Source organism: Labrus mixtus, chromosome 15, assembly GCF_963584025.1.
Source record: "Labrus mixtus chromosome 15, fLabMix1.1, whole genome shotgun sequence".
Classification (NCBI taxonomy): domain Eukaryota; kingdom Metazoa; phylum Chordata; class Actinopteri; order Labriformes; family Labridae; genus Labrus; species Labrus mixtus.
The window spans coordinates 5,845,889-5,859,805 of record NC_083626.1 but is presented as its reverse complement, the minus strand read 5'-3'; the positions used below and the strand labels follow the sequence as shown (position 1 = coordinate 5,859,805).

Genomic DNA, 13,917 nt, shown 5'->3' with positions numbered 1-13,917 from the left:
GCCAGACTAGTTCATTCTGAGCAGTACAAGCAGAAGGCAAACGGCAGGTTTGGCTCTCAAACACAGTTCCTGATAAGATGCCTGAGCCAGAGAATGGTGTTCATTTCACAACCAACACAAATACACACATGAATGATTGACGTATTTTCAAGAGGCAAAAGCCTGCAAGACATGGTGCCAAATAAATTAAAAAAAATGTGTCTTCAGTCCAGGTAGTAGTCATTGACAGTTTTTTTTTTTTATTGAGCACAGATGCTAATACATGTTCATGAGCTATTTACAAATAAATGTGAGGTCGTTTTCACAGGAAACATTGCATTCAGTCAAACACAATTGGAAAAAAAAAACAGCCTGTCAAATAAGTAGTAAAATAAAGTTGACAGGTTGTGAAGCCTTGACGCACTATGTTGTATTGGAGTAAAATAAATTGGGAAAACATCATTAAAAGTCCGTGTGAGAGATTCCAGAGAGCCGAGGAGACAGCCTTTTTCACCGGATCTGAAAAAGAAAACAAAAACAAAGTTACTTCATGAGAATGAATCATCTCAACACTAGGTGAACAAACAGGATATAAAATGTCCCGACATCACCTCTTCTGGAATTCATTTTGTCAAATCTGTTGTAAAGAAAAACACGATTGTGGCTTTTTCTGTAATAATTAAACTTGGGGAGAACAGCGTGTATGCGCCAGGCATCTGGATAAACTGCAGCTCTGTTGTAGCGTGCCCGTGTTGGAAGAAGTTGGCAGCTCCGCCATGCCGGGGATATGATTCGCTCCGCTGATGAATCACACCGCAAACAAAGAGCTGTTTATCCAGTTCCACCAAGGGAATCATTAAAATCATACTTTTAATAGTTTCATGATACATTCGTTAGACAATCAAAACACAGGTTGTGAGTGCAGATTTATTCCTCATTCACATGAGAGAGCCACATGCTTTCACTAAACTTCATGTTGTGATACTTAAAGTTCGACATTAGGAAGCTTAGTAGTCTTTCTAGTTACACCTTTCAGACATTTTAAAGGCCAATTAGTACCATGAACCAGCTTTGGATCTAGCGTGTACTCATGCATGAAACACTCACAAAACAGAACTATTATATGGAATTTACGAGGGATCAAGCAGGATATTTGGAACCGGTGAGATACTCTAGTATAGTACTCTAGTGGCAGAGATACCCGGAGGCTTAGAGGTCATTCCAAGGTCAACTCTTTTTAAATAGAGGAAAAAAATTCCAATTTATATCAAGAATCGGCCGAATATTCAACCCTGGATCTTTTTGCCTCTGCCTCCAGGCCCCGATGTGAAGAGCTTCTATATGTATGGCGCGTGAGAAATGTAAAGCTGTTCAGACACCTGTCTGACGACTAATTGACAGACATACTGCCTCCCTACACAGAGCAATAAAAGTACTAGTTTGACCTGAAATCACGTCTGAAGTTTTCGGTATTCAGAGCTGAGATTTGAGCTACAGAAGAATTCAAATAAAAAATAATGATGAAGTTAAAAGAAATAGCTGATTTTTTCCTTTACACTATCATTGTTATGGTTGGTTATGTTTGTATCAATCTTTTAAAGATGCATTTAGTAATAATTAAAGCTTCTTTGAGGCTCTTTGGGTTGTGGTGATTTTGGCGCCCCCTGCACACACAAAACGGTATCTCCTGCATCTATGTTGATGTGACGTGTATATTCATAATTAATCTTAAATGCCAATCCTACAATTCATAATGAATGCTTGGCATCTGAGCAAATCAAATAAGTATGTAGAAATAATCAGTCTTCTCTTTGATGTTCCTGTTTGTGTTTATAGGTCATTAAGAGGCGGCTGTATTTATTTATGTCAGTCTGTTTTATAACCAGCTAAAAGCTCCTCACGGGACTTTAGTGTAATGAATAATACAATGAGCTGTGGCAGATTTGCGGAATTCAAGCGGAAAATTGTCATGACAACTTTATGGAGAAGAGTGAAGAACGACAGCATGGACGTCGATTCTCAATTTGCTGCTCCAGCTGGAGTTAAAACCTGTCTTTACTCTTTATCTGAGCGTCATCAAGCTGTCAGAGCTTCCCTGACTGTTTCACCCCGACTGAGAAACATGACAGTGAGTTTCACTGAGGTCACAATCACGCCAAAAGGTTACATTCCAGAAAACTGAGAAGAACCGACGGCACCTGGTGGGTGAGCAGCAAGTACAGACTACACAGGAAGTCCAGCTGCCTCCGAGTCGCCGTCTGCACAACATTTTCAATCTTTTAAAACCTTATTACCAATTCTTCAGGGATATCGTTCTATGATCTACTAGAAAACACATGCCAGGTGTTTTCCCTTCAGTGAAAGATTCAACAAATAGAATGATCCCTGGAGGGGAATTGTGTGTCAAACGCAAACAGCTCTCACCGTGTATTTGTCCCACTTCTTCTCGGGATCGTACGGCTCCCAGCGACTCGCAGGAAAGATGTGTTTGTTTTTCTCATACCAGCTCCTCAGCACCACCTTACCTGCATGAGACTTTAGAGAAGGAAAACCAGGGTTAAACTTGGACAGGGCTTTTGAATGCAGTCAATGCCAGACTCATCCTCTTTCTCAGCATAAATACAAGTTTCCCAGGGTGTCTCTGTCATGTATTTGTATTGGATACATTTGTTGATGGGTGGTGTGTTTGTGAGCACTGCTGGGCGCTGTGTGAGGTCAGCTGCAGTGAGTTAAGCCAACTGTTCTGTGGCCAGGCTGTTTAAATGCACTTCTATGCCTCAATGGCTGCTCCAGATGGTTTTCCAAATGTCACACAGGGAGCACAGATGAGAGATGAATCGGCTGTAGCCTGCAAATCTTTTAATCTAAGCAAGTTAAACAGAACTAACCCCCTCTATTGTATGAGGAAGAACTCATTTTTTCAGGTTAAAGTGTAAAAACAGTGAACTGATCATCATTGTCGCCAACAAAACATCAGATGAAAAATTAATCAAAGTTATTTTCCTAAACAACAAAAAAAATGACCTGATCAAAGCCAGAAAGCTCAGACTAGTGCTACATGATAAATCACAAATACATACCTCATCTCAATTTGAGACATTAAACAGAAAAAAGTCTAATTTTATCTAAACAAATAAGAACAATTATTTATGTAAACATTGCTTTCTCAGTCCAAGTTGGATGGAGGAGTTGAGATGAAGGGTTTCACACCATCGTGATGCACTCAGATGAAGCTGCAGTAGCTCAGTCTGTAGGGACTTGGGTTGGGAACTGGAGGGTCTCCGGTTCAAGTCCTGGTGCGGACCAAATAAATGGAAGTTGTTCTGGTAGCTGGAGAGGTGCCAGGGCACTTCACGAGTACTGCCGAGGTGTCCTTGAGCAAGGCACAGAACCACTGTGTTGCGCCTTACTCATTTCTATATTATACAGACCCATTGTAATCCAATATTCTCACCTCATCTTTCTCTACTGTGGCGTCGTTAACCAGTCGGATATCATCGTGGACGTCAAAGCTGAAAAGAGGACCTGTGGGGGGGAAAAAAAGAGGTCTGAACTGAATGAAAGGCAGGAAACAAAAATTCATATTTCTCATCACAACGCAACAAAAACAACGACTAAAGACAAAATAAAGATTTATATCAAAGGGGTTTAAAGCTGTCGGGTGTTAACTTACCAGACTTGCCTCTGGCTTTGGTCACAATGAAGTCATAAAAACTGTGGTGCTGAAAGATTAAATGGATAAAGTGTGAGGAAATTCAACGACAGCTGCTGGACAGATTCAAACCGCAAGTATGTCTGTAAACACAGTTTCATCCTGTTTTTTCAACCTTAGATGCTGTTTTCAGTCGATACACTCTGCAATGTCTGAAGGAGTATTACGGCCACATTAACGGGAAAAAAGGATTTGGAAATTAAAGTCATAAATTTACGTCAATAAAATTGGAAATGTACAAGAATGCATTTCGTAAGAGTAGAAAGTCGTACATTTACGAGAACAAAGTCATAAATTTACGAGATTAAAGTCGTTATTTTAGTCTATAGTGATGTCAGAAGAGCAGCAGCCGCCTACGTGAAGCATCTTGTGAAGTTAAACTTTAGTAAAGGTTTCACAAAAAAGGAAATACTTTCGGCACATCAGCATCACATTGTCATGAGTATCAGGACCCTGCAAGAAACTGCAAGACACTGGGGCTCTTCAGGATATCAAACCACACTGACTTGGAGGAAATCGTTTCTTTTGTGGCAGAGAAATGTCTTTGAGGGTTCTTCTCTCATTTCTGAGCAGGCGGATAGCTGCTCTTCTGATATAACCTTTCAGAAAAATATTTTTAACCATAGCCTAATTTAAATCATTGTTTTTTCTTTAATGTGGCACTAATACTCAGTTGTACCTATGTCCTCATATATTTGAATAATAAAGAATGATGTTCACACAGAGCTTTTCTAAACAGATTCAAACACCATGTAGTCTTTGCTGGGAGCTTCTTTTCCTTCACTTTCAACCAGAACTCTTTCCTATCTCACCATGTGAAAGAAACAGAATAAACTAAATATTTAAAATGTTAATGATGGTACACCTTAAATGTAGTCCAAAGTATACACCTGCACTTCAAAGTGATATAAGCAGTGTGTGTGTGTGTGAGGTCAAAAATAAACACATCAGTTGGAGGTGTTGAATCGGCTGCATCACTTGAGTGATAAATGAAGTGGACTGAAAGTTAAGTAAACAGAATATCCAAACAGAGTGAAGCTGTGGATGCGTGGGGATTTAGTCATGTACACAGTACATACATGTGGGATTATCAGATCCTCTTTGATGTACATCAGCTGCTCCACTCCAGCAGACCTGCACAGAGACAGACAAGATTTTACATTTTTACATACCGTTAAGGTTTTCTCACCTCAAGATGAGTGTGGGAAGGAAAACAGATTCAACTGTTCAGGTTTTTAGACCGTTTGGAATTTGAATATTTACGACTCTGTGGGAGAAACAATGCTGGAAGTTATTATTGATGGAGTGGCTGACAAGTGACACAGTGACTGTTTTTGAAACCACCTACCACATACTACTATGGAATGCAGCATGCAGTATGTTAATCCATACTGCATCCAAAAGTAGTCTTTAGTATGACTGCCCGTCTGGGTTATTTTGCAGATTACCAGGTCCGGAAAGCCGGTAGAAAGCCGATCTACCCAGCTAACAGCAAACACCATTACAGTGTAGCATGTACTTACAGTCTAAAAAAAAGATAATCTGTGGTATCTTTCTGTGCTTTGGTCTGATTGTGATTATTTCCCCTATTATGATAGCTGTTGCTGTCCGTCATTTCCATCTCTGACCTGGCGCTTTGCATCATTCACAGTATGCATCAGATCAGGAAGACTGGTCTGATGCATACTGTGAATTTGTCCTGAATCAGTACACATCTGGGTATTCTTGGCATACTGCAGATTTCACATTTGATCACATACTGCAAATCAGTACTAAGTATATCAGGCAGTTTTCAAACTGTGTGTGTGTGTGTGTGTGTATCTCTATGATTTGTGTGTTTTACACAAGATCAGAAATTCTTGCTAAAATCAATGCCTCCAAAAAGAGACAGAGATGTGATTGAAGATTTGGTAGACAGTGGGTTGTTTAGCTCTGATGTTTTGCTACAAGGTTTAAAATCATCTACAATTCCTCCAAGTTTGCTCTAACAAAAAGTGGATCCTCGCTTGGACTCTGGCCACAAGGACTGAACTACTGCCAAACCCAAATAACACACAAACAATGTTCAACAGGGGACAGCTACAGTCCTGTCTGCATCAGCTGCAGATTTAGCTCCTGGCCTTGACCCGTTGATACAAATAAAGTGCTGTGTTGCTGCTGCCTGACTCGGCCAGGACAATCTTGTAGAAGATACATTTTAAAGATAAAATAAATAACTGTTTGTGTCTGATAAGCCTTATAAGCAACAAACCTGCAACTAAAAGTTGGTGTCCTTGACTGTAATTCATTGTTTTACTCGAACGTTATAAAACCTCATCACTGAAGCCACCTGCATCATTGTACGACACGTTTTAGTGACAGTATGAAGGTCTGAAAAAGATAACTGCTAACACAACAAAGCTTTCTTTCATGAGTCACATATTCATTCACAACAGAGAAAATACAAATTAATTCAATTTATTCGAGACTCCTTTATCCTCTTTAAGGCCTCACCTGAGCTCACTGAAGTCTTTCCTGAGGACCTCCAGGGCTCTTTGCAGAAAGTTCTGGATTGTATTACCCTTCTTCATCTGACAAGGGAGCACACACAGAGACATGATGTAGACATTAAGAGTAGACATGTTAAGTTCATTGTTTGACCAATGCAAAGACGAAACCATGCATTATTCTACCATAATTATCTCCTGTTATCATTAAATATGTATTCGGTCCTCTGAGCAGCATTGCATCACATCATGCTTTACCTTGACAGTCTTACGATGTCCAGAACCATCCCAGTAGCTGAATGTGATCTCAATCTCCTCACCTAGAGACAAAGACACACACCAATATTTAAGAGTTATTGTGAGTTTACATGTGTGTATGTTTGTAAGTATAGCGGTGAAAAGACAGAATAGCACTGAACACTCAAGCTGAGACATCTGACAGTTTACACTTTGTGAAAGTCAGAAGACAGAAAGTCAGCTGGTAATTAAAGTGTGTGTGTGTGTGTGTGTGTGTGTGTGTGTGTGTGTGTGTGTGTGTGTGTGTGTGTGTGTGTGTGTGTGTCACTCACTCTTAATTTTCTCTTGTTTGAGCTCCCATTCCTGTCTGAGCTCCTCTCTGAGACGATTCTCCTCCTCCTGCACACAGGTCGACAGGGAAGAGGAACAAGTTGCATTAACATTTCATTAGGCACTTGATTCTAAAAAATGAGCATGTCACAGTGAAAGATTTACAGCTTCAGCACTGTCTCAACCGCACGGACAGCCGTATAAACTGATAATCCAGCCACAAGTGTTTCATGGACAGGTTTTTCAATCTTATCTCTTGGTTATGTAAGACTTAATTACTACGGCGTTTGTTTAAAACAAATACAGCTGAAGGGGATAATTGCAAAAGTATATCTGGTTAGCCTGGTTTTAACGGGTACTACTTGCCTTTGTTTGGTTTGTCTGTTTCACTGCAGCTTGCCAGATATGTGCGTTATTGGCTTACAAATAAAATCACACGTTATTATTTCTTCTGGGGGAAACTTTTGAAGGTAAACAAATGAAGAAAAGGGATGCACAGACACGCATCATATACTGAGAGATGGTGCCTTGAGTAATCAGGGTTAAATGTCTTGCTAAAGGGCAGCTAGTAGTGTCCATGGGGTGACTGGGCACTTCACACTCAGCACTGGTCTGTGCTGGACTTGGACTCTGGCCACAATGACTGAACTACTGCCAAACCAACATAACACACAAACAATGTTAAACAGGGGACAGCTACATTCCTATATGCATTAGCTGCAGATTCAACTTGTTGATACATGTCTACTTGGGTTGTCGTGATACCAGAATTTTAAAAAGCAGATGCATGAAGTGAAGCATGGGGATCCAGCTAAGAATCTATGGAAGAGCTGAGGACTAACAACATGTTTCAGCCATGTTTTGATGAGTCTGTAGCCCTGATGAATTAAAGGCTTTTTTATTAACTAACCCTCTGTGTGCCTCAGACCTCTTCAGTACCAGAATTTTAAACCTTGACTAGTAAAAGAAAAATCAAACACTATCGCTGCCTGTTTCTGTAATTTCTTGTCTTTAATTACCAATAATTGCAAGCCCCTGTATACTGTCAAAATTGCACAAAACGTTGCAGAATGGGTTGCACAAAACAGACACTTTTCTTTTTGCAGACCTGTGAACTGAGTTAATAGATTTTGACAACCTTAATGTCTATACCCAGCTCCTGCAGAAACATGTCTGATGTGTCCTTGGGCAAGACACTTAACCCCGAATTGCTCCCGCTGCTTCGTTGGCGGCGTATGAATGGGATAAGTTACTTCTGAAGTTCTCACTACACAGCAGCCTCTGCCATCAGTGTGTGAATGTGTTCACTGTGACATGCGGTGTAAAAGCGCTTTGAGTAGTCTACTAGAAAAGTGCTCCATTTATCATTACCCCCACACTCCTTCCCCCACAGCATTCCTGACAGTTCAAGCAAAAAGGCCAATATCATTTTTAAAAAAGTAAATAAGAGCTTTAAATCCCTCTAGTCTTTACAGTTTCATTTGTAATGCGACGGAAAACAGCGTCACACATACAAAGCAGAACAAAGTGTGATTCCTCAAAATGAAAAATTGCAGCCTCACCTCTCGGTCTCGATCAGGCAAGAAACTTGTGTCCACATCTGGATTTTTCCCAAGTTTCTTCTTCTTAACTGGAGCGTCTGTAAGACAAAGAGAAACTTTATCATAAGCATGTCATTTCCTTTCTCTGAGAGGAAAAACGTAATGTTTTCTGGGGGATTATGAGTAGTTTGTCTCCGCTGTTCACCATCATAAGACTCCAGGTGATGGTAGCTGGATCATTACCTGTTTTACAGTTTACTGTTCATTGGGTGCTAGGCATGTCACATCACCTGATTCTACAATCAAGGCGAAGTTTTTGTTGAATATAATTTACAGATAATATCATTAACATATCGACTATTACGTCACATTTTTCACATTCCCTATTATATGAAGTTCAGAATAAGCTGTCTAGTGTTGGAAGGTTTTGCGACCCCTGACATTTGATGCAAACAAAGATAAACAGAGGTTTTTCTGTAAAATATTTTTTCTTTGTCTCTTAGTGTATTTTTATAATGGAGAGTGGAGTATTAAACCATTAAACCAGAAAGTAAAACCAGTTCAAGCTGAATGAATAAAGTGCAAAATTCAGGTTCAGTTTCAGGTTTACACTTTGCTGGTGGAGGCATAAAAATATTATCGAATAGGTTACAGTCCTGTGCTCGGCCCATTAACCAAATGCCTGCTTCGTGTTTGATGTTTTGTGCTGCAGGAGCAGCTAGTGACACACACACACACACGTCCACAAAATGAATTGTGTTTGTCTATACTTGTGTTCAACATTTTCAAAGCTCATACAAAGATTTCAAAGGTTTGTGTTTGTAATTTGTTTTTCTAATACCAAAAAAAATGAGGAGAAAAGGGTATATCATTATCTGGTTTCTAAATCTCAGGTTGTTCTGTTTCAGCTAATATGAGACCAAATTCTGACCTAATGTCCCGTTAAAACGGTTTCATGGATTTATCTTTGGTTATTTCACAGGGGAACTGGCTATGGCTTAGTTACGCTGTAAAACCGTCAAAGTGACTTAGTGTTGCTGCAGACTAGAGCAAATTGATGGGGCTGTTTCTGCTTTTGATTATAGAAATTGGAAGCTTATTTTTTAATCAAAATTGGGACACCACAACACTTATGTCGTTTTACATTTACTATATCACAAGCTAAGCACGTCATCAGATGAACTCTTAATGATTATTAAAGAAAACAACTAAAGCACATATAAACATCGTTCACATCAGTACTCACAATCCAGCTCCTCCTCTTCATTTTCCTCCTCTTCCTCCTCCTCCTCTTCTCCTTCGTCTTCTGGATTAAAAGACAAGCTGGCTATTTTTCTCTTCTGTTCCTCCTTCCTCTTCTTCTCTTTTTGCTTCTCAAGCTTGCTGCAAAGAGGAAAACATAAACTATGAACAACTGACGTCACAAGTTGGAAGATGAATGGCCATAAATGATCATACTCTGTTTTTTTACCCCTGCTTAAATGCCTTTTCAATAAACCGTAAATAATTTCTTTGCAGGACTCAAGTAACAACTGTTTTATTATTAATAATATTGTCATCCAAGAACAGGAGGTTCATCTCTAGGCACCTGGGGATAGACTGTCTATTATCTTGGCTCTGTTGTGCTAGTTATGACGTCAGGATAGTCTCAAGTTAGTGTTTTGTTTTGTACGATTGCTAGGTTATGACTGTTTTCACTGGCAAAACAGTACCACAAGAATGCTACTCGACCTCCGTTTCAACTACAGTGGAGGAGTACTACAACAACAGCTGGGAAACAAGCTTCGGTGCAAGTAAGGACAACTTTTTGGAATTAGAGAGCCCTCTCTTACAAATGAGAAGGAAACTTGGAAGAGTCAGGCGGAGATGAAAGAAGGTTCTTGGACCACAGTCAATTTCCTCTCAGCTATATTAGCAGAAGCAGACCTCTTTGTATACATGACTCGATAGTCTCTAAATCAACTTCACTGATAGTTAGCACTATATAAATAAGGCTACACCAAACATGGAAGCAATTTATAGTAGTTTCTCAATCCCCCCCAGTTACATAAATATCTGTTTTATTGGTAAACTTTAAGGAAATAAACATGATTGTAAAGAATTAAAACATTTAACAGTACTTTATAGGCTCTGTTCTCCATTCACACTCCATTCACCTGCTTATTGGATGGTTGGATAGCCTCAGAAAAACATTTCCCACACACTTTCCTAACATTTAAATGGGGGAAACTTCCCACACCAAAAAGTTTGCTTTTAATGTCATGCCATTAACAGCTTGTTAAAACCCATATGCACATTTTTAGGCATCTACCTCTGGTGGTTAATAATAAGATGGTTGAAGTAGGGAAAAAGGTGTTGGTATGGTAATCTTATAGAGTCCATGATTAAGTCCATTAAAGGTCACATGTTATTCTCATTTTCAACCAGTTTAAATAAGTGTCAGCGCTCCCAAAAAACATGTCTGTTTCTCACGAAATATCCACTCTGATCCTGTACTTTATCATGTCTATAAACCCCTCTATTTCAGCCCTGCTCAGAACAGGATGTTTCTGTGTCTGTCACTTTAAATGCAAATGTGTTGCGTACGACCACGGCCCTCTCTGGAAGAGCTTGGGTGGCTCTGGCTTTCTCGCTCCATGCCCTATAGTTTACAGTGAGAAGGCAGACTCAGAGGGCAGAACAAACACCTAGCTGTGGGAGTGTCTGCCCTTTGTGATGTGTCTGCCCTTTGTGATGTCACAAAGGGAAATCTCCAAACGGCCTGTTTGAGCACACATTTTCTGAAAAGTGGACAAAACATGTATTTTGCATAATCTGTAACCTTTAAGTTATTAATCAGGGGTGACAGATGGGTCAAATAAATACAGATCCTTTCCCAAGGAGACTGGAGTCGGTGTGAACCATGTGAAGACTATAGTCCAGACCATAGACTGTAAAAATAGACTTGCTTAATTCAAGCTAAAAGTCCCTTATAAGAGGTTACATATCCAATAAACACAATCTAACTAATGTGAGCAGCTCACTGATTTTCACACAAAATCACTACCTCTTTTCTTAACTTAACCAAGTAGTCTTGCTCTCTAAACCTCACCTGATTGCAACAATTTCCTAACAACATTAACCAGGTGTCTAGAACAAACATTTAGGGATGAGTAGACAGGCTATCTGCTGAGTTTATGAGCACCTTTGTAGGAAACAGGCAGTTTATACATCTTGTATCCTGGGCAACACTGAAAGACCGCCTCATCACATCTCTCAAAAAATGTGACACTGGTGTTTATAGTGACCAGCCAGTCTTTTAAAGCCATGTGCTTTACATCCCCTTAAAAAAAAAAAAAGTGGGATATTGAGCCAGTAGTAAATAACTCACAGCTGGAGCTCCTTCGATTGCTCCTTCTTGGCCAGCTGTTTCTCTCGCTCCTTGACCAGCGCCTCCTGCTTGGCCTTCATGTCATTCAGTGTCACCAGACCTGATCAAGACATCAATACAATGATTACACTCAAACAAGAATCACATCAATATGTTCTGTCAATGTCATTCACAAATATCGTATGAACAAAGTCAATAGAATGATTTAAAGTTATGTTACGTGGCATTAGAGATGTTAATAATTAAACCGATTGAGAATGTATCAACCGACAATCTGTTTACAATTTTACTGGTGGTCACATGTAATACGAATTTTTCACCAAAATAGTGCATCCTTCACCTTTGCAACTCAGAAAAACTACTGCTAGTACTCCTAAAGAAAGAAGCGGTACTGAGAAAAGTGAGGCAAAAATAAAGCGGTCAACAGAAAGTGTTTTTTTTCCACTTACCGTCAATAGACTGAGAACACGACTCACCACTGATCACGTACATATGCTCATCTTTCTAAATAAAAACGACTCACTCCTGATTTATTTACTGTGTATGTATTCTTCTGTTGATTTAATTTGATTTGATAACCTGCTGCTGTTACACCTACATATCCCAGTTAGGGATCAATAAAGTACATCATCTATGTATGTATGTATGTATGTATGATGATAGGCCGGGTCTTTGTAATATGGCAATAAGTAAGGTATTTTACCTGCTTTTTGTAACATAACAATAAGTAAGGTCTTTTTACCTGCTCTTTTGTAATGGTAACAGACAAAGAGTAAGGTATTTTACCTGCTTTTTGTAAAGTGTCTCGAGATAACACTTGTTATGAGTTGACGCTATACAAATAAAAATTGTTTGATTGATTGAATGATGTATGTATGTATGTTGAACCTAAGCAGCTGGCTGTAAATAAAAGTGCATGTTTGACATTTGGCCCAGGTGGATATGACTTCAAACTGACCTTGTTTTTGTTTTTTTTCTTTACAGGGAAAAAAATATCGAGATATATTGTGCATTTCCTTTCAGCTAAAAAAAAAATAGAGATATGAAAAATTGCAAATAAATAAGCAAGCTGTGGATCAAAGTGGATATGGGACTTTTGTGTCTTCAAATTCAGGGTGTAGATGTGTTATTTTGGGGGACATCCTGATACTTGGGGCATTATGTGATGAAGTGGCGCTCTGTCTCTACCTGTAAGGTGGATTTGTTTTGTTTGTGTATTGTGGTTTTAAAGAGACATACTCACCAACAGTGCTGGACTTAAGCTCGGCCTCGACAGCATCATAATGAGCGGAGAACTTCTTATCAATATTAGACTTGACCATGTTGTCCTGGAAACAGAGACAGAGACAGTGACGGTAACCTCTTCACTGACACAGGAAGGGGTAGCTATCAGTGGGGTGCTAGCATAACGGCTACTAGCTTATAGCAAACACGCTGAGCTTACTTACAGTATTACCCAAATTAATTAACCAGTTTATATTTTGTAATAAAAAGTTACAAACCTCGGCAATCTTCTGCTTCAGCTGTTCGAGCTGTTCTCTTTCTTTTTCTCGTTTCTTCATGAGCTGCATGGCTCTCCCAGCCTCACTGGCTGCTCCCTTGTACTGCGCCATGTCGCTTACTTTTTGTCGACGATTTCTTTTACAACTTTTAAGACACAATAAACCGTAAGGACAAGTCAAATTGTAAAAGAAATACCGGTAACAGATTAATCTACAACTGTGAATGCACACCAACTACCAACACATCGGCCACAACAAGAAAAATGGCTGCGACAAAAGAGCATTATGGGTAGTTTGATGATGATGCATTCAGGTTCCACAAAAATCCTCGAAATTACGATGAAACGTTTCTAACTGTGTTGATTTAAAAGAGAGAAAGCAGAAAACTATGAGAGTATAACTGCATTGTCTGTACTATTTTCTCCAAATGATTACAAAACTATTGTCATAATTAATTTACTTTAAAGCTAAGCTCAAAACCTATTCTCCCAAGCATACAAGTAGTTCTACTTTTTGTGTGTGTATATATGTGATATGTATGTAATTTTTTTTAATTTTTTCAACATGTGTATGTCTTTATTTTCAACATAGGTTTGTATGTCGTTATTTTAGACATAGGTATGCATGTCGGTTTTTTTCGACATAGGTATATATTTCGTTATTTTAGACATAGGTATGTATATTGTTATTTTCAACATGGTTATATATGTCGTTGTTTTCGACACAGGTATGTATGCTGTTTTTTCGACATAGGTATGTA

General features: G+C 39.1%; 1 protein-coding gene across 1 annotated transcript; it reads right to left on the bottom strand.

Annotated features, from left to right (window-relative positions):
• Positions 1-215: 215 nt before the first annotated feature.
• Positions 216-13,433, bottom strand: fam50a (family with sequence similarity 50 member A). Its single transcript, XM_061058371.1, has 13 exons — positions 13,158-13,433; positions 12,899-12,983; positions 11,656-11,755; positions 9,532-9,668; positions 8,307-8,383; positions 6,747-6,813; positions 6,436-6,497; positions 6,185-6,261; positions 4,771-4,825; positions 3,653-3,701; positions 3,434-3,504; positions 2,404-2,514; positions 216-498 (listed from the first exon to the last, which is right to left on the bottom strand). The coding sequence occupies exons 1-13, from the start codon at positions 13,266-13,268 to the stop codon at positions 490-492; spliced, it is 1,011 nt and encodes a 336-aa protein (XP_060914354.1). The 5' UTR covers positions 13,269-13,433; the 3' UTR covers positions 216-489.
• Between the last annotated feature and the right edge of the window lie 484 nt (positions 13,434-13,917).